Source organism: Schistocerca nitens, chromosome 3, assembly GCF_023898315.1.
Source record: "Schistocerca nitens isolate TAMUIC-IGC-003100 chromosome 3, iqSchNite1.1, whole genome shotgun sequence".
NCBI lineage: Eukaryota > Metazoa > Arthropoda > Insecta > Orthoptera > Acrididae > Schistocerca > Schistocerca nitens.
In genome coordinates this window covers 830,440,494-830,460,874 of record NC_064616.1, presented here as the reverse complement: position 1 = coordinate 830,460,874, position 20,381 = coordinate 830,440,494, and the positions used below count along the sequence as shown (strand labels likewise).

At 45.3% G+C, this 20,381-nt stretch overlaps 1 protein-coding gene across 3 annotated transcripts in view; it reads right to left on the bottom strand.

The window, feature by feature from the left end:
• Positions 1-12,076, bottom strand: part of LOC126249779 (centromere protein S-like) — a 77,524-nt gene extending 65,448 nt beyond the window's left edge. For 2 of the 3 annotated variants that reach the window (XR_007545660.1, XM_049951462.1), the window contains exons 1-4: positions 11,905-12,076; positions 10,746-10,903; positions 10,565-10,631; positions 9,007-9,130 (exon numbers count right to left, since the gene is read on the bottom strand). Coding sequence is in view for 2 of the 3 variants with exons in the window: in XM_049951462.1 (XP_049807419.1) it covers positions 9,007-9,130; positions 10,565-10,631; positions 10,746-10,903; positions 11,905-11,940 (385 nt within the window). In the remaining variant the exon portion in view is untranslated. The remainder of the gene's footprint in view (positions 1-9,006; positions 9,131-10,564; positions 10,632-10,745; positions 10,904-11,904) is intronic. The other variant, XM_049951463.1, reaches the window with a different exon arrangement.
• Positions 12,077-20,381: the final 8,305 nt, after the last annotated feature.

The following is a 20,381-nucleotide window of genomic DNA, read 5'->3' as shown; positions in this document are numbered from 1 at the left end:
TTGGGCAGCAAAATAATTGATGGTGGAAGTAGAGAGAAGATAAAATGTAGACTGGCAATGGCAAGAAAAGTGTTTCTGAAGAAGAGAAATTTGTTAAAATAAAATAATTTTAGTGTTATGAAGGTTTTTTTTAAAAGGTATCTGTCTGGTGTGTAGCCATGTTTGGAAATAAAACACAGATGATAAACAGTTTAGACGAGAAACGAATAGAGCCTTTTAACTGTTCTGTTACAGAAGAATGCTGAAAATTAGATGGGTCAATCGTGTAACTAATGAGGTACTGAATAAAATTTGGGAGACAAGAAATGTGTGGCACAACTTAAAAGAAGGGACTGGTTTATAGGACACATTCTGAGACATCAAGGGATCACCAATTTAGTACTGTAAGGAATAGGAGAGGGGGTAAAAATTGTAGACAGAGATGAACAAATTAAGCAGATTCTGAAGGATGTAGGTTATGTAGTTATTTGCCGATGAGGCTTTCACATGATAGAGTAGCATGGAGAGCTGCATCAAATCAGTCTTTGGACTGAAGAAGAAGAATATGCAAAATATGTTCTTAGGAGGCAGACTCGTTTCCAAGACTTGCAATTAGAAAAGGAGCAAAAGTAGCTGAATGTAATTGTTTGAGAAGATCAGTACTACATTTCATCCAGCTCCACTTTTCATCAATAAGTACACTCAAAAATTTTGAGCATTCTATCCTATTCCGTGACTCCTGTTCATGTGGTACACCAATTGTTGGTACAAATACTTGTTGTGCAAAACTGAATATAGTTTGTTTTCTCAAAATTAAGAGAGCCCATTTTTAGAGAACCACTTAATAATGCTTTGGAAAACATTAACAATATCTTCTGTTGCTTGATCTCTGATGTGGTCTTTTACAACATGAGAAATATATGAAACGGTACCAATTCTGCCTGTTTAATGTTAAGTGGAAGGTCCTACACCTACATCAGGAATACGAGTGGATCCACAATTTAACCCTGTGAGACTCCCTTTCCGATTTCTCCCCAGTCACTAAAATTTCCTACCTTTCCAACATTATTTCATTCATGCAGCATGACTTCTTGCATTCTGTTGTCACATATGACAAACCAGCTACACGTAAAGAAAGCCATCAGTCCATAAAACTTGATATTTTTTAAGACAGGAACATTACCTATACAATCAAATGCCTTAGAAGGAGCACAAAGAAGGCAGCTGGTCAAACATATGGCTCATACTAAACAACACCCCGTAGGGGGTGGTGTGCACTGAAATCCCCAATTATGAGAAAAGAAGGGGGTGGGGCTGTTGGCGGATTAAGGTGGCCATCTCAAAAGTAAATAAGGGCTGTGCACAGAATTATATAGACATTTCAAGTGGCAACTACTGAGGTCATTAGCTGCCTCTGTGGTATGGAAGGGTACTCATTTACTGATGGCATCTGCACAGACCAACATGAAGACCTCTGCAGTTGCCTGTACAGTTTGACAGAAGGCACGCAAACCTCTAAGGATTTGTGAACGGCCACGTGAAATACATTTCTTGGAGCACCATACCAATGTAGCTGGGGGACATTATTCCGACAAGGGAGAAATCATGTATGGGATTCCCCAAGGCTCAATTTTAAGTCCACTACCATTCCTGATATATGTAAGAAATCAGCTGAAGTCTAGATCACGGCCAGCGACAGTCACAGCAGTGGTTATCTACTGCTCAAAGTTTGGCAACACACCAGTTTTGCATCACCATTGAAATGATTCTCTGACAATCAACAAGATGCAATGTAGGCCTAGCACCGAAATTAAAAACATTGTCTTGTTTGTGTTTTTCGGAGTATTAGCGAGTTTCAAGAGAAATATTTTGCAATTATGGCAGTGAGTGTTATAAAGTGGACTTATTTACATGATTTAGTTCTGCACAATGACATCATCCATTGGTGCATGTCTTACTGACTGACAAACAGAAATGTTATCAAATGTGGTACTGAAATTACTTTCAGGGTCAAAGGTTTGTGTTGATAGAATCTCCTGCAAAGTGCAGCAAAACCTGCAACTTCAAGCAAGTGGATCAACATTTTTTACAGTCATGGAAGAAGGTAGGTGGATAAATGTTTATTAGTAATTAAGTTGAGCGTTTGATATATTAACGTACATTGATCTACCAACCTTCTTCCAGGCTTTAATTAAAAAACATCGATCCACTTACTTTCTCCAATGATTTAATTAAAAAACATTGATCCACATACTCATTACACTCTCAGATTGACTGCGTAGCAATACAGAGCACAGAAATATTTCACTGCTTTTTCAAACATATCATGGGTTGCGATGCTGCCCTTTGTGTGCAGCTACTAGCAGACTTTAAATAGTTGCAGCTCAAACAAAAAGCAATTAAATTTATAATTTTCACCTACAGTAATGTTTCAATTTTTCTTCTGAATATATAATTTTGAAACATGCCGTCTACCTGTTGCTCTCTTATTGGCTGAGTAAAAGAAACAGCAGACACACCTGTTGCTCCCATCATATTTCACAGTAAGCACTGAAATTCCTGCATGAAACACACACATACACTACTGGCCCTATTCTAGATTTTTACCTAAGCCATTTTCCGTTTAATATACAATAAGCAGAATTAGTTCTTTTTGTGGGTGACATTAGTAGCGTAGGTCAATCCAAGTGTACATACAGCAACAGAAGAAATGGTAAACAACGTTCTTTCAAGTATCACTGACTAGTTTTCTGCGAAGGGTCTCACACTCAATTTAAAAAATACAACATATTCGGTTCTGAACACCTAGGGGTATTACACAAATAATAAGTGCAACACATGGTGAGGAAATAACAAATAGGGTTGGAACTTCAAATTCTTAGGTGTCCACACCGATGAGAATTTAAACCAGAAAAAAGCACATTTTTGAACTCCTAAAACAACATTGTTCAGTCATATGTGCACTCAGAAGCACTGAATATCTTAGGGAGAGAGAAAGCAGAGAACAAATCAGTAAGCTGACATTTTACACATTTTCATTCAATGTCATATGGAATAAAGTTCTTGGGTAACTCAATATTTAGGAAGATAGGCTTTATTTCTCAAAAATGTGCAACAAGAACAGTACTTTGTGCTCACCCACAATCATCATCTAGACATATTTTTAAGAATATACTCAATCATCTGCATCAGGGACTAAAACTGACTGTTGTGAACTGCCAAGGTACTCTTATGTACACAGATTGGCATCCGATTTGATAGATTATGTCATGGAGGCGCATAGAGAGTTGGTGCCCTCTACAGCCATAGATTTTGTTTACAGCACCATCCATCGCATCATGTGGGAAGTATTCCTTTGTGTTTTTCCTTATCAAGTGCACACTTCCATACATTGCTAAGTGCCATGTTGAAGCTGTTTTCACAAAGTCTAATTTCAACTGTTTCTCTGATCACAGAAACCCAAAAGTTCAATGTGTGAGCAATTATTCTCGTCTGTCCACACAAAATCTTGCGCTTCTTTATAACGTTGTGCTCTGCCACCCCTGATTTATCAAAATGCCTGTATTTAAGATTATGATGATTCTGCTCAATGCAACAATCAGCAACCATCCGTACAGACTGTCACACGTAACTCTCACCACACTCACAAGGAATGTTACAAATTCCCGGCACACTCAGGTTGAGATTATCTTTAACTATTTGCAACATTTCTTTAATTTTTCTGGGTGGCCGGAAGACTGGTCTGATTTCTTGCCTGTTTAAGGTTCTACTTATGTTGCTAGTTGTTGCACCACAGAATGGAAGCCGTGCTGTGTGTTGATCCTCAGCCTGGTTGATCAGCATTCCGTCTTTGTTTCCTCAAGAGCGTTGATCTAATGCCATGGACAGAATACCCATTCCTTCTAACACTGTCTTCAGATGCTTAATCTCAGAACCAAGGTGGTCCTTGTTGTTTTTAGCATAGCTCTTTTCTGAGCTAATCATAAGAAAGTGGGTCTTCCTGAGGATTATGGGCGGGATTTAAAGAACGAATGCCTGGGGTGCCGGAAAAGAAGAAACTTAAAGCAGATGCAGTTCCATCTCAACACTTACCTAACTGGCATGGAGATTTACGTACAGCTGAAAACAGCACTGAACCTGACAACGAGGTAAGCAAGCTGCTGTGTTATACTCATCAGTTAGATTAAGGTACTAATTCGTTAAGCTTTTTCTCTTTTCAAATGATTTATTGTTTAGTGAAAAATATCATTTTAGTACTAATTATTAATCGTAAATGAAACAATTAACAGTTTTTTTTTTTTGTTCCTGTAGGATGTTCGTGAGCGAGCTCTATGTTAGCAGATGAGAGATGTGCACAAGAGAGCAATTGATACTTTGCAGTCTGTGTCCCCAAGGAAAAGGAAACTGGACCAAGACACAAATACAGTGCCTATTTGTGAACACACTGATTTGAAAGTGAAGGACGAAGAAATAAAAAGACTGAAATCAGAAATAGAAGTTCTTTATAAGAAAAATGACGAGCTTGAAAGTAGCCTTAAAAAGTGTGAAGCAGCCCTGAAGAAAGCCAATACTGTTAGACGCGTCTTATTAAAGAAAGAAACTGTTGTAAAGAAAGAAGGACAGAATATCTTATCTAAGTGTTTCACTCCAGGACAAATTCACTATTTGTTACAAGGCAACAGACGTGTTAAATGGAGTGCTAAGGATATTGCCAACGCCCTAACTATGAAATCTCTTTCTCAAAAAGCTTATACATATTTGAGGAAGCGAAATATTCATTTGCCATATCAAGCCACACTTCGAAAATGGACTACGAATTTTAAGTGTAATCCAGGTATTTCAGAAGAAATTTTGGCAATTTTGGAAGCAAAGAGTCATACATTTACTCCCCTACAGAAGACAACTGTGTTGTGTTTCGATGAAATGAACATTGATGGTAGAATCTGCTATGATGCTTCAAAAGACAGGATTTTAGGCACCTCACATAAATGTTGTAGTTGCAATGATTCGTGGTTTGTTTTCATCTTGGAAGCAGTGGATTTATTAAAATTTTGACGTTACAATGAACTGTGGCTTGCTACTATATATAATATTAAAAATTGAAAATTCGGGACTATATGTTGTGGCTGTAACGTGTGATGTGGGTGCAAAAAAATTCTAAAGTGTGGAATGAACTTTGTGTCAATATCTCAAAAACCTTTTTCAAAAATCCAGCACACAATGAAAGGAAAATCTGGGTTTTTTAAAATGTGCCACATTTACTGAAGCTCCTTAGGAACCACTTTTTAGATGAAGGGTTATCTCCTCCTGATGGAACTTTGATAACCAAGAGTGTAATTAAGAATTTGTTAGACAGCCAGAACTGAATGTAGTACATCACATTTCAGAAGCGCACATCAGTGTTACAGGACGTGCTCGACAAAATGTTAGGATGGTAGCCCGCTTATTTTCACTGCGGCTAAAGCTCTCTTGTATGTTTTGGGAAAAGAATGGGAAAGCATGTTCTTTGATTTAGTAAACACTGTTTTGGACATTTTAAATTCCAGAACTCCCATTGATGATGTCACACCTTTATGTTGCGGATTTGGTCTGAATTTTAAAAGTCAAGAACACTTTAAAAAGGTTTCGCGATGTTTGCCATGACATGCGCTGTGGAAACAGGAAGAGTTTGTTGACATTTCAGAAGAGGTTTATAGTCTCAATCACATCCCTTCTAGGGTTACTCGAAGAGGTAAAGAAAGATAATGTGAAGTTTATCTTAACATCACGTGTAAATCAGGACTGCTTGGAAAATTATTTTTTATTTTTCTAGAATTCGAGGACTTTGTGCGTTCTACAATAATCCCACAGCTGTAGAAGCCAAACACAGAATTCGGCTTCTTCTTTTAACTGGAAATGCAGATGACATACCTTTATCAGGCAGTGCAGCAGTTGCTGAAGAAAATGTCACTACCATTTCTGCAGATACTGGTACTGAAACACACGATGACGACATCTTGAAGATCATCACAAGTGAACTCTGTATCGAGATAACAGACGAATAACACGAGAAACGTGCAAATAGTTGTGACATCTTAGGTATTGTCGAAGAGGAAGAAGAATTTCTGAGAACTGTCCACGAAATAGATCAAAATAGTGCTGATATAGAAGATGCTACTCCTGACTCTGTTCAATACTTGGCTGGCTATCTCGCATTTAAAAGTCGTTCTATCGATTAAGCCTTGGGATCACGCACTGAAATGTGCTAGATTCCTGGAACAAGTTCTCAATCATGGATAAATACTGTTTCTTGTGGGGGTCTTCTAACACCAACAACAGACTGGGTGAATACCGTGAAACAGTTCAAAGTTATATTTTCAGATTTCCATGGACAAACAATTTCGAAATGTAACAACATAATTAAAAGTTTAACTTCGATTATCAAAATAAAGTTTCCTCGTGTATGTTAGAACACGAACTTCTACACGTATCAGGCATTTAAATAAAGAAAGACTAGTAGAAGCAACAAAGAAGAGTGACAAGGAAGAATCTCATGTGGACGGCATCTAAACCACATAAGAAATGAAGAGCCACTTTTCGTCAGTAACTACAGCCAATCAATGCACTTGAAAATTACGGAATGGTGGTAAGTTTGTTTTACGCATTCTTTCTTACCTCCTATGTCGAACTATGTTAGTTACGTATTTTTTTTTAGGTTTAGTTTTGTGTGTGTGTGTGTGTGTGTGTGTGTGTGTGTGTGTCTAACATGCCTGAAAAGTTGGTAATTCATTTATAAAACAACAACATTGCTTTTCTAATGCCCACTCTCTGACGCAGGTGCAGCTTTTCTGCCGGGTGACGTAATGTGAGTGCAGCCAATCGCAATACGATTGTCGGAATAGCCCTCGCTGCACCGAGGCCATCCAGGCTGTATGGTCTGCCTAAGATACACAAAGACAGAATATTAGAGCTACCGGCTCTCCTAAATACAGGCTGGCAATGTATCTGACTAAGGCTACAGTCGGTCGATGTAGACACCATTAAAAAGCCTCAAAAGTTTGTTGTTATCGTAAAACAGATGAGGATACGCCCAAATGAAGTTATGGTTAGCCTTGATGTGGTCTCCTCGTTTACGAAGGTGCCTGTGGAAGACACATTAAAACTGTTGGCCATTCATTTCTCCCCAGAAATTTTGAAATAATTTTGGCACACTGACGACCCCTTACTTCTTGTATGGTGGAAACCATTATGAAATGTCTGATGGAATGGCCATGGATTCACCACTGTCACCAGCCATAGCTAACTTTCTCATGGAAGATTTTGAAGAAAGAGCATTGAACAGTGCTCTGTTCCTGCCATCTTTCATCTTCAGCCATAGCGACATTTTTAATATGGCCGCATGACAGTGAGGCACTGCAGCAGTTTGTTCATCATCTGAATGGTATACATCCAACATAAGATTTATAGTGGAGGTGGAAAAGGACAGGAAGTTGCCTTTCTTAGATGTGTTGGTCAAACGGAAATCGGACAGATGACGCGGCCATTGTGTGTACAGAAAACTGACTCACACAGATCTGTATGCCAATGGGCGTAGCTTTTACCACCCAGCTCAGAAGAAAGCTAAGATGAACAGATTAGTACACAAAGCCAGAACTATTTCAGACAAGGACCACCTCTATTCTGAGATTAAGCACCAAAATTTCTGATCATTTGCTCAGTGATATAAAATGTCCGACAGGCAGCAAAGAAGAATTTTGAAATCAAATTTAAAAAATATTGTGCCCATTGGACACTATGAACCGGCAGTACACCCGTGAACTGTTCAAGCAACAAATATGCCAGGAGAAACTGAAGAATCACATCAAATTAAAAAAAGTTTCTGCTTGAAGACTCTTCTATAGAATTTCTGTCACTTAATGCACAGAAGGTGCTGGTCAGAAATTATATCTGGGTCTCTTTTTTTTTTAAATAGGAATAAAAAAGAAAAAAAGACTTGTAAACGATCAGCATGCAGCTGTATTCACAAAACACAGGGTGAACAAAGTCCGGGAACAATTATTTTTTGCACAAGAACTAAACATTGTACAGATGTCACGCTACATCACGTGGTAGAGTCGGTACATACACCAGATCTTTAATGTGTCCCCACAGAAAAGTCACATGGCATGAGATCTGGTGATTGGGGAGACAATTTCATTTCATGAAACAGCTGTCCCTTTCTGTAGTACGGACGATCCAGTGATGCGGCAGCTCCGTGTTCAGGTACTCACAAATTTGAATGGTTTCGTAGACAGCTTCTGTTGCAGGACTTTCCACACTGTCATTTGAGGCATTTCGAGTTCACAGGATGCACGACACACCAATTTCTTTGGAATCCTTATGAACGTCTCTCGTATGCACCCCACATTCACTTCATTCACGTTGGGACGTCCACTACTCTTTCCCAGACACAAGCAATCCGTCTTAACGAATTTGTTGTTTCAGTGGCCTTCCTTGTTGGTAGCTTCTTACTGTACTTGGTTCTAAACATCAGTTGAACAGCTGTAGCACACTTGTTTTTGTCAAACTCCAACACACAGAAGCATCACTCCACACCTGAACTCATCATGTTTGCAACTAGCACTGACTATTGGCAAATTATCACACTACGCTCTGGCGGTATATACGAAAAAACCTTCAGAGTTTCTCTTCAAAATGACATATGTATGATATCTGCACAATGTTTGGTTCTTGTGCAATAAATAATTGAAGGTGTTCCCGGACTTTATGCACACCCTGTAATGTTTGATGCAAATACAAAATGACTTGTTCCACATCATTACGACTTATCATACAAATGAGCCATGAATCATGATACAAACCCAGATCAAAGAAGAGTACACCAGCAGTCATTTTGCCAAATAACAGTTCCATTGAATTACAATCCTAGTTAGGCCTCCATGGAAGGAAGTCAACATCGAGTAGTAGAATAAGTACTCGAGGTACTACCAATGACCTGGCCATGTAAGTGACAAAATTCGATACCTTTTGAGCAAGATGTGTACGTACACGATTTTTTCTGGCCTTCAAAATATAAGAGGCAGTCATAGGCTAAGATCCTTAAGTATTCAAAAAGGCAGCATACTTCAAACAACAAGGTGGTGGTGGGGATGCACGGCAATCGTCTCTGCAACTGAAACAATTAGGTATGGTCACACGAGGTGGTTTCATGAAGCAGCAAACCACAGTTTCCACAACTTATATTATTCGTACAAAGGTAAGACTAGGCCCAAAGTTGGCATTTAAAACACTGCATTCGAGGTGGGAAATATAGTGTCACATGACAACAGTAGACCTCAATTTTAACTTATTCAGGAAGTGAATCCACCTCAAAACTGAGGGTGTCAACCTCCTGCTCTATCAGGCTTGGATTTTTACGATGTATGAAGCAGATTTATTGTCATTTCAAGTTTTCGTATACTTCCTCATCCTTCTGCAGCATTAATGTCCAGTAAAAAAATTAAACCCTGTACCATCCTCAGGCTCTTATGTTGCAATGACAGGTATATCAAGTTTCTTTGAAGACAGTAACATTTGAAACTAGGTAGGAATTGTTTCAATTTGTCAGACCAGATTTGTAGTTTTGAGGAAAGATTTCCTCAAAAACATTTTCGGTACTGTCTATAAAGAACATATGTTTGGTAGATAGAAAGGACCCTTCATCAGTCCAGGTGCAAATGGAAAACTGATGAATAAATTTTTGTAGTTTGATCCTGCTTTCTTCTCGTGGCATGGCTGAGGAGTGAACATTATTGAACCCTATAATCTGTGCTGAAACATTCACCTCTGTACTGAGTCACTGCCGGAGCCTCACAGCCACTAGCTTTTAATTTTTATCTTTTCACTCTGCAAGATATCCACCAAGACACTGCCTTCTCTGGTCGAGGATCCCCCTCCACGTGCACCAATCAGCCTGAGCTATGGGTGCCTGGCTTAAAGGCCATTGTCCAAAGCTCCCAAAAAGACAGGCACCTTCTCAGCATCCACAAGGAGGTATCAAATTCAGGCATGAACAGCAAATTCCCTGCTTTGTTAGGTGGCTGATTCAAAAAATGTTCAAATGTGTGTGAAATCTTATGGGACTTAACTGCTAAGGTCATCAGTCCTTAAGCTTACACACTACTTAACCTAAATTATCCTAAGGACAAACACACACACCCACACACGAGGGAGGACTCTAACCTCCGCCGGGACCAGCCACACAGCCCATGACTGCAGCGCCTTAGACCGCACGGCTAGGTGGCTGATTCCTGAAGACCCCAAAACATTGGTTATCATGCTACATACAGATCAATCTTCCCCGTACAGCCCACACTACTGGAAAATTTAGAAAAAGTGGAGATCAAACATATGGATCTCTCAGTCTCTTCTGGTACTTCATTCATCAATAGAATACAGAGCTCAAAAGGTATTTTCATTAACATGCTAATCACATAAAAAGTGGACTAAGGAGAAAAAAAACTGAAAAACGAACACTCAGGATTACAAAAATAAATAAATACACACCATGTCCTAATATTCTGGAGGAACTTGCACATTTCAAACAAAGCTTTATATATTTACTCACCAAGGAAGGGTTTCTCCGCACAACAAGCTTCACATCATCTGAAGATACCATACTCCGTTTGGCATGTCTGGAAAGAAGAGTTCAGGTGCTTTCATTGCAAACAATAAAGAACATAAACTGTGCATTTCTAAGCATCCACATAAACAGACAATCATTCTTTAATTTATGGGTAGACACATACTTTGCAAACAATTCCAAATCTTCAGCAATTGAACGAGCTTTCTTCCAAGCCATTTCGGCAAATACATTCACAACCTCAGATGAACATGTTACACCAATCTCCTTCGACGTCTCTGTAACAACTCTGTCCACCTCTTGGAATAAGATAATCTTCAGTATCTGAATAGAAAAACACAAAGTTAGTAACATCTACCTAAAACTGATACTAATGCACCGCTTGCTACAAAAAAAAATCTTTATGAAAAACTGTTGATTGGCAGTACAAAAATAGTAATGCTTAATAGCAAAATTTTAAAACATCTATCTACTTACACAAAACAGGTGGAAAATTAATTATTTTACTAACTACCATTTAATCTTGGATCAGTCCTAATAAATGAGGTATCCTTCAAGCTGTGCCAGTCCATGCAGCCTGTATAAAATCAAAAATTTCAATCTCTGAAGAAATTAAACTACTATATGTCTCAAATACCCACACAAATTTAAAACAGAAAGTTAAAGGCTAAAGCTCTGTTGTTATTTCACCATCTTTGGAACCAATGTTACCAAAGAGAACTGACAAAAAAAAAGTAAGTTTCATTATACAGCAATGTACAGTGACCAATAAACTAATCATTGCTTTATAAACAATAATATGACCGCATTGCAAACTTCGTTTGGGGTACAAAGATGAATGATATATAGAAATCAATAGACTCGATAAATTATCTAATCATTTCCTCAAATCAACTTACGGCGCTCAGGTGTGGTAAGTTCGAAATACAAACTTTTACAGTCGGTGAACTATTTCACTTGCAAAGGGTACATTCACGTTTCTCCAATATTTCTATCGGCATTCATTCACTTATATAGTCTTACTAAAAGTTGTTACTAATACTTATTTCTGTGCGCATGAACAACTTGCGCTCTGAATTTACGCAAACTGACTCATACGGCTTATACGACATTGTCTGTTAGCACACATCCTTTTGTTGCTCAGTGCATAACACTTCCTTGCTATTAAGGCAAAATTCTATTGAACTACACTGCTGACAAAACGCAGCACCACATCATTTGACACACATTGCTTCCACGAAATACAACCACAATTCCACATATTTCAGTTGATGCGCTACAAAACATGACTACCTTACTTTCACGCAAGAAAAAAAAAGGCTTACTTCTTCTTTCTTAAGAGCAGACATCCCAGCTGACATTATAGCAACTCAAGAATACTCCTAGTCCAAATCCAAATTACCGCTGTTTGCCACTTCCGTTAAACATCTGCAAAGATCATCACAGTAAGATACATACGGCTGGTCTAACCCCTCTGGCGACTGGCTACAGACCCATCACAGTCTAAAGCCCGGTCCACACGCAACGATCTGTCTGCGCAGACATCGGCGCAGATGTCTGTACATGCAAAAGATCGCTGCAAATGTGGTGTGTTCACACGACACAAACCCAAATCTACTACTCGCCCGCTATCTGTCGGTGTAGAAATGAAATATCAGTGGCAAGCGACTACGCTCCCCGTAAACGTCAAAAATTTAATTCAGTTATTTTGAAATATAGAAATGGGAAAAGTTCTGTTGTGGTCTGTGTTCGCAACTTGTGTTGGAAAAAACATTCAGACCAACCGCAGGAAACAGATAAAGCGGTCAAAATGGTGTAGACAATGGCTGGCTGCTAAAGCAGTTTTCTCACGTAAATTTACTGCGAGAGTTGCTGGGCGAACCTAACGACTGGCGAAATTATTTGCGGATGGATGTCGAACTTATCATTATCTCTTAAAGCTTGTAACCCCTCATATTATGAGAAAAAAAACTTATATGAGAAGGACACTTTCTCCTCACGAACGGCTAGCCAAGCAGATCAAAATACCATAACGTTGGCTGGTATACTTGATCTACTCCTACAACAGATCTTCTAGATTTCTGAACTTTGGATAACTCTTTTCGGTAAACAGTTCGCAACGAATTTTTTAAAAATATATATTACTGTTTCTCTGTTTGCCGAGGCGTCAACTGCCCGCAATTTTTCAATTAGAACGTTGTATGCTGCTGTCTTTTTGTCTCGGTCACTATATTCTTTACTTTTAATCTCCCACAAATATGGGTGGTTTCTATATATTTCAATGAATTCACTTACAAACTCTCGAGAACACTAAAGAGTATCAGCCATTTGGAAATACGGAAGCGTCCGATCCCGCCGGTCTGCTTTGACCCATGACGTCACAAATATGGCGGAAACATAAACAAACACACACACTTTCCACAAGAAGCCTAATGACACTAACGGGACAAGCGCGGGAAATGGGGTGTTTTCGGTGGGGGGCAAACTAAATATAAACAAATTTAGACGCCTTGCGTAGCTACAACGTGTAAGTGAAGACAGCCATGCATGAATACCCACCCACCTCCCAGGGGTCGTAACCCCTGCAACCCATAGAAGATAAAAATGCTTCAGTAGCTGATTAGTGTTTTTTGTCTTTTTAAAAAAAAATCTCACGGGATAGAACGAACTGATCAGAAAGATAAATACACTCCTGGAAATGGAAAAAAGAACACATTGACACCGGTGTGTCAGACCCACCATACTTGCTCCGGACACTGCGAGAGGGCTGTACAAGCAATGATCACACGCACGGCACAGCGGACACACCAGGAACCGCGGTGTTGGCCGTCGAATGGCGCTAGCTGCGCAGCATTTGTGCACCGCCGCCGTCAGTGTCAGCCAGTTTGCCGTGGCATGCGGAGCTCCATCGCAGTCTTTAACACTGGTAGCATGCCGCGACAGCGTGGACGTGAACCGTATGTGCAGTTGACGGACTTTGAGCGAGGGCGTATAGTGGGCATGCGGGAGGCCGGGTGGACGTACCGCCGAATTGCTCAACACGTGGGGCGTGAGGTCTCCACAGTACATCAATGTTGTCGCCAGTGGTCGGCGGAAGGTGCACGTGCCCGTCGACCTGGGACCGGACCGCAGCGACACACGGATGCACGCCAAGACCGTAGGATCCTACGCAGTGCCGTAGGGGACCGCACCGCCACTTCCCAGCAAATTAGGGACACTGTTGCTCCTAGGGTATCGGCGAGGACCATTCGCAACCGTCTCCATGAAGCTGGGCTACGGTCCCGCACACCGTTGGGCCGTCTTCCGCTCACGCCCCAACATCATGCAGCCCGCCTCCAGTGGTGTCGCGACAGGCGTGAATGGAGGGACGAATGGAGACGTGTCGTCTTCAGCGATGAGAGTCGCTTCTGCCTTGGTGCCAATGATGGTCGTATGCGTGTTTGGCACCGTGCAGGTGAGCGCCACAATCAGGACTGCATACGACCGAGGCACACAGGGCCAACACCCGGCATCATGGTGTGGGGAGCGATCTCCTACACTGGCCGTACACCACTGGTGATCGTCGAGGGGACACTGAATAGTGCACGGTACATCCAAACCGTCATCGAACCCATCATTCTACCATTCCTAGACCGGCAAGGGAACTTGCTGTTCCAACAGGACAATGCATGTCCGCATGTATCCCGTGCCACCCAACGTGCTCTAGAAGGTGTAAGTCAACTACCCTGGCCAGCAAGATCTCCGGATCTGTCCCCCATTGAGCATGTTTGGGACTGGATGAAGCGTCGTCTCACGCGGTCTGCACGTCCAGCACGAACGCTGGTCCAACTGAGGCGCCAGGTGGAAATGGCATGGCAAGCCGTTCCACAGGACTACATCCAGCATCTCTACGATCGTCTCCATGGGAGAATAGCAGCCTGCATTGCTGCGAAAGGTGGATATACACTGTACTAGTGCCGACATTGTGCATGCTCTGTTGCCTGTGTCTATGTGCCTGTGGTTCTGTCAGTGTGATCATGTGATGTATCTGACCCCAGGAATGTGTCAATAAAGTTTCCCCTTCCTGGGACAATGAATTCACGGTGTTCTTATTTCAATTTCCAGGAGTGTATAACAAACTAAAACAGAAATTGGAGGAAACAGATAATTAAAATAAGTAATGTGTCTTTAAATTTTAAAAAAATCTCACGAGATAGAACAAACAGATCAGAAAAGTAAATAAAGTAAGATAAAACAGAACTGGAGACAGCCACACTCAAGCCAAACTCCGCACCGTCATGACGTCACACACGACAACACCCTTACGTCACGGGTCAAAGCCGACACGTGGGATCAGACGCTTCTGTCAACCCAGCCATTTTAATGCCCTGTGCGCACAAATACAAACACTAGACTGAGCAAACAGCTGTTTCACGCCAGATTTGCGGCGATCTCCTGTCCACACGCTCCAACTTGTATGCGCAGATGTGGTTTGAACCCACAGATTTGAGAGGTTTCGCTCAAACCTCCAACTCCAACTTCCAGGTTTGCACACACCTAAGGTTGGTGCAAATCTTCTGTCCACACGCAACTATCTGTCTGCACAGATGTGATGTGCGCAGACATTTGCACAGACAGATCGTTGCGTGTGGACGGGCCTTAACACACAGGCTAACATAACAGTCGCGACACTCACTGCTGTAAAAGTTGTTAGCGTTTGACAGATGGAGCGACACTAGCGCTCGAAGTGGCGAGTAAGGTGAACATCAGACGTGTCGTATGCATAACGTTTGTTTTGCATCCATTTCCCACGAAATTTATGAAATATTTGAGTTATTTTCTTGCCTCCAAGGATTTGTGAACTAACAGAAGGCGTATATGTGTCTAAAAATGATTCTAAAATAAGCGCAAGTATGGACAAAAACCATGAATCGAGTGGCAAACTACAACACATTCGTGAAGAAACACTTGTGACGTTGGATAGAACTGCAGCTTACCTCGTTGATATCAAACGAATATAAACACACAGATTCACACGTAAGAAGCATCTCCGGCGGTCATTCGGTTGAATACTGCCCTTCGATTTGTGCTGTTCTGGAACCAATCGAAGTGCTAGGTGTTGCAGGTTCCAGACAGCCAGCCAGCCAGCCAGCCAGCCAGCCAGCCCGTCGGCGTGCAGCAGTCCAGCCAGCAGCCAGCAGCCAGCGGTGGTCCTCGCCAGCGGCGGTCCTCGCCAGCAGCCAGCAGCGGTCCTCGCCAGCAGCCCGCAGCGGTCCTCGCCAGCAGCGGTCCTCGCCAGCAGCCAGCAGCGGTCTCCGTCAGCAGCGGTCTCCGTCAGCAGCGGTCTCCGCCAGCAGCACGCAGCGGTCCTCGCCTGCGCCGGCCCCAGCCAGCAGCCAGCATCCAGCGGCCAGCAGCAGTCCTTGCCACCAGCGGTCGCAGCCAGCGGTGGTCCTCGCTGCCCCCACCATCTGCCGCCAGCAGCAGCAGCAGCAGCAGCAGCAGAGGCGTCCCCTCCAGCCAGCCAGCCGGGTCGCCCCCCCCCCCAGCGGCAGCAGAGTGGGGCTTCGGCCCCGGGTCTCCTTCGTCATTGTCCTCTATCTCTCTCGTCGCCCTGCCCGTCTCTCATTTGCTCCTTTATCTAGTACTGTGTTTTTTTCCGCCTTATCATAATGTCAACCCCCACCACCTCTTCTACAGCCACCACCACTGCCATTATATACACCTCCCCCTCCGCTGCTGCCACCACTATCTCGTGGTGTGCCGCTTCACTTCCCCCTCAGTCCATCCCCCCACTCCTCACTCTCTCATCTCCCTCCCTATTTGTCAGCTCCTCCCTCCCGCACCTCCTCTGATTCCATCCCTCCGCTTCCTCCCCCTGCTCCTTCCGTTTCTGCGGCCCCCGACAGGGTGGTCGCCCGGCGGGCTACGGCCCACGCTCCACTCTCCCCTTCACCTTCATCGTCATTGTCTTCACCATCGCCTTCGCCATCGCGCTCACCATCTCCGGTGCCGACTCCAGCCCCGGGACCTGCCACTCCCCGCCACATTCCAGTTGTTCCCATCCCCCAAACCTCCTCCAGCGCCGTCAAGCGCCCCAGTGGCACCCTTGCCTCCTCTGCTCCCAAAAAGGCTCCGCCACGTCCCCCTTCCCCCACCCCTGATGCCATGGATGTCTCCCCGCCTGTCCCTGCCCCATCCTCCTCCTCCTCTACCCCCTCCTCCTACCGTTACCTCCTCTCCCGTCCTGATCCCTCCCTCCTTGAAGCCCGGAACCTCACCCTCTTCCTTCGCCAGAATTGTCCTGGTGCCCCCATCTCCCTCCTCACTCCTCGCCATGATTCGGTACTCATCTCCTCCCCCAGCCCTACCCTCCACACAGACCTCCTTTCCCGCATCCCTGTCACCCGCTTTGGCCCTCATGCCTCCCTCACCCCTGCTCCTTCCCCACCTACCTCCCGCCAACCCCAACCCCCACGTCGCCCACCGACCCTCACCGCCATGATCACTCGGCTCAGTCCGGTGATCACGGAGGAGGAGGTGTTGGCGGAGCTTCAGGCCCATCCCCATCTGGAGGTGCGTGCGGTTCGCCACATCCACAACGCTGCTGGCCCCATCCGCCTTATGCGGGTTTTTTCTGAGCACGCCCCCTCCATAGACTGTCTCCTGAAGGAGGGTGCCCTCCTTTTTAACCAGCATTATAAGGTTGACCCCTCCCGTTCCCCTCCTCATTCCCTCTGCTGCCAAAGGTGCTTGTGGTATAATGCGCACCCAACATCTGAGTGCCGCGAGGCCCCCACCTGCCCGCACTGTAGGCAAGCCCACTTTTTACGGCAGTGCCCCAATCTCCAGTCGCCCCCCTCCTGTAATACCTGTAACCTCCCTCATCCTACATACTCCCAGAAGTGTAAGGCCCGGCCCCCTCCTACCACTCCTGAACTCACCGTTCCTGTCCGCCCTCTGGACGCCCCCACCCCTCCTGACAACTCCCTTCGCCAACCCCCTACCGCTGAGGACATCATCAGGTTCCTCACCATTGTCCTTCAGAATGTTCATCCTTTTCAGTGCCCGCACACCCTCCAACAGATCTCCCTCGCCGCTTGTTCCGTTTTCCAACTCAAAATGTACGCCATCTACTCCAACAACCAGGCCCATTTCACCTTCTCCCGTCTTGACAGCCTCGTTTAAATCCCTGTCATGGCACGGCAGCACCGTATCCTTTTCAACAACATCCGCTCCCTTCCAGCCAACAAGAACCTCTTCCTGCACACCCTTGCCACCCACCGCGTGGATGCCTTCCTCCTCAATGAAACCTTCCTGCAACCCCACCACACCATCCACACTTCGCCCTACCTCCTCCACCGCTCCGATAATCCCCTCCCGATTGCGCGTGGCGGAGTTGCCATTGGGCACCACCGCCAGATCCCCGTTCGGCTCCAACCTCTCCTTCCCGACCCCACCGAACACCTGATCCTTAGTCTCTTCTTCCCCGGCCTTACCGTTACCTGCGCCACCATCTATGTCCGCCCCAACGCCCCTATTCCCTTCAACTTCCTCTCCCACATCGACCGTACCTTCTCCTCCTACGTGATCGCCGCTGACCTCAACATCCATAGTCGTTCCGCTGCCCAGTTACGGCGGTGGCATCGGTTCCTCTCCTCCCTTCAAGGCGACCTCATTCCCATCCCCCAGCACACCCGTCCTGAATCCGACTCCACTCCCGATGTTATCCTCTCCTCCCCCAACCTCCTTGGCCGCATAACGGTGGATGTCCTGGAGCCTATTGGTAGCGACCATCTCCCTGTCCTCCTCACCATTTCAGACGGTCGTCGCTCCCGCCCCGACCCCCGTCATGACCCTCCCCCTAAGTACGTCCATGATTATTCCCGTGCTCACTGGAATGCCTACCGGGATACCCTCTCCACCTGGGTTGATAGCCACCCTTTCACCTACCACCACCCCGATGATGTCATCCATGCCGCCTCCTTTCTCCAGCAGACCTTGTCTGAGGCCGTGGAGGCCCACGTCCCTACTGTCGCCATCCACCCCCACCGTCCTACCTTACCCCCACAGGCCGTCCTCCTCCTCCGTGAATCCCGCCGTCTCTACCGTGCCTTCCTCCGCACGCGTGACCCAGACACACTACGACGCCACCGGCAACTCCAGCGACACATTCGTAATTTGCTCGCGGCTAAGAAACGCCGGGACTGGCGACAGAAATGCACCCGTTTAACTGCTACCCTACCTATCAACTCGTCCAAGTTCTGGTCAGCCTTCCGTCGCCTTACCGGAACTAAACCCTCCCCCTACTATCCTCTTCTCCATGATGATCACCCTTTCCCTGACACCCTTAGCAAGGCCAATCACTTTGCCTCCTACCTCTCAGATGTATTTTCCATCCCCGATGATCCCCGGTTCGATTACTCCCTCTTCCCGGATATCCGCGATCGAACTGATACCTCTGTCCCTCCCCTCGCTCCTGGTTTTCAGTACTTGGACAACACTGCACACACGGAACTCAATGCCCCTATCACTACAAAGGATCTCATTACTACACTCCGCACAAAACGCAACACTGCTCCTGGTCACGATCGTGTCACCTACCGTCACCTTCGTGAAGCTCCTGTCTCTTTCCTCTCCACCCTGGCCAGGCTCTACAATGTAGTCCTGTCCACAGGTTACTACCCTGACCTGTGGAAAACCTCCCATATCCTCATGTTCCTTAAACCCGTCAAACTGCCATCCGCCGTCTCCTCCTACCGTCCCATCAGCCTTACCTCGGTCTTCAGCAAGGTCCTGGAATCTATCCTCACCCGACGCATCCACCAGCATCTCCGCCAGCACCGCCTCCTTCCCGTTACCCAGTGTGGCTTTCGGCCGTCCTTCTCTTCCGATGACCTTCTCCTTCACCTCACTCATCTCCTTTCCGAACAGCTTAATTCCTGTCGCTCCGCAATCTTCCTCTCCCTGGACCTCGAACGTGCCTATGACCGTGTATGGCATGCCAGTCTCCTCTTCAAGCTCCAAACCTTCGCCCTTCCCATTAACTACGTCCGTCTGATCAGCTCCTTTCTCTCCCGCCGTCCTTCCTATGTCACCATCCAGAACACAGATTCCTATACCTTTTTCCCCTCCGTCGGTGTGCCCCAAGGCTCCGTCCTCTCCCCCCTTCTGTACCTTTTGTACACGGCGGATATGCCGCCGCCGTCACCCCCCGTCCACCTTCTCCAGTTTGCCGATGACACCGCCTTCCTTGCCCTTGCCCTCACCCTGCAGCGCTCCCAACACCTTCTCCAATCCCATCTTGACCGGTTCACCGCTTGGTGCAACCAGTGGTTGCTCAAGGTCAATCCCTCCAAAACCCAGGCGATCATTGTAGGCAAAACCACCCCTTCCTTCCGCCTCCTTGATTTCTATCTCACCATCTATGGCCGTCCTATCGCCCTCACTCCCACCCTTAAGTACCTTGGCGTCAACCTCGACCGTCGCCTCTCCTGGACTCCCCACCTCGGGACAATCCAAGCCAAGGCACGATCCCGACTCAGTCTCCTCAAGCCCCTCTCCGGCCGTACGTGGGGTCTGGACCCCTCCACCATCCTACACACCTATAAATCCCTCATCCGCCCTATCCTTTGTTATGCCCATCCGGCTTGGATCTCCGCCCCCCCTACCTTTTATAAATCCCTCCAAATCCTTGAACGCCATGCTCTCCGCCTCGCCTATCGCATCCGTCTCCCCTCCCCCACACGGATCCGTTACGATCTCATCCCCTTCCCCCACCTCCTCCTTTTCCTTGAAAGGATACGGATCCTGTACACCTCAG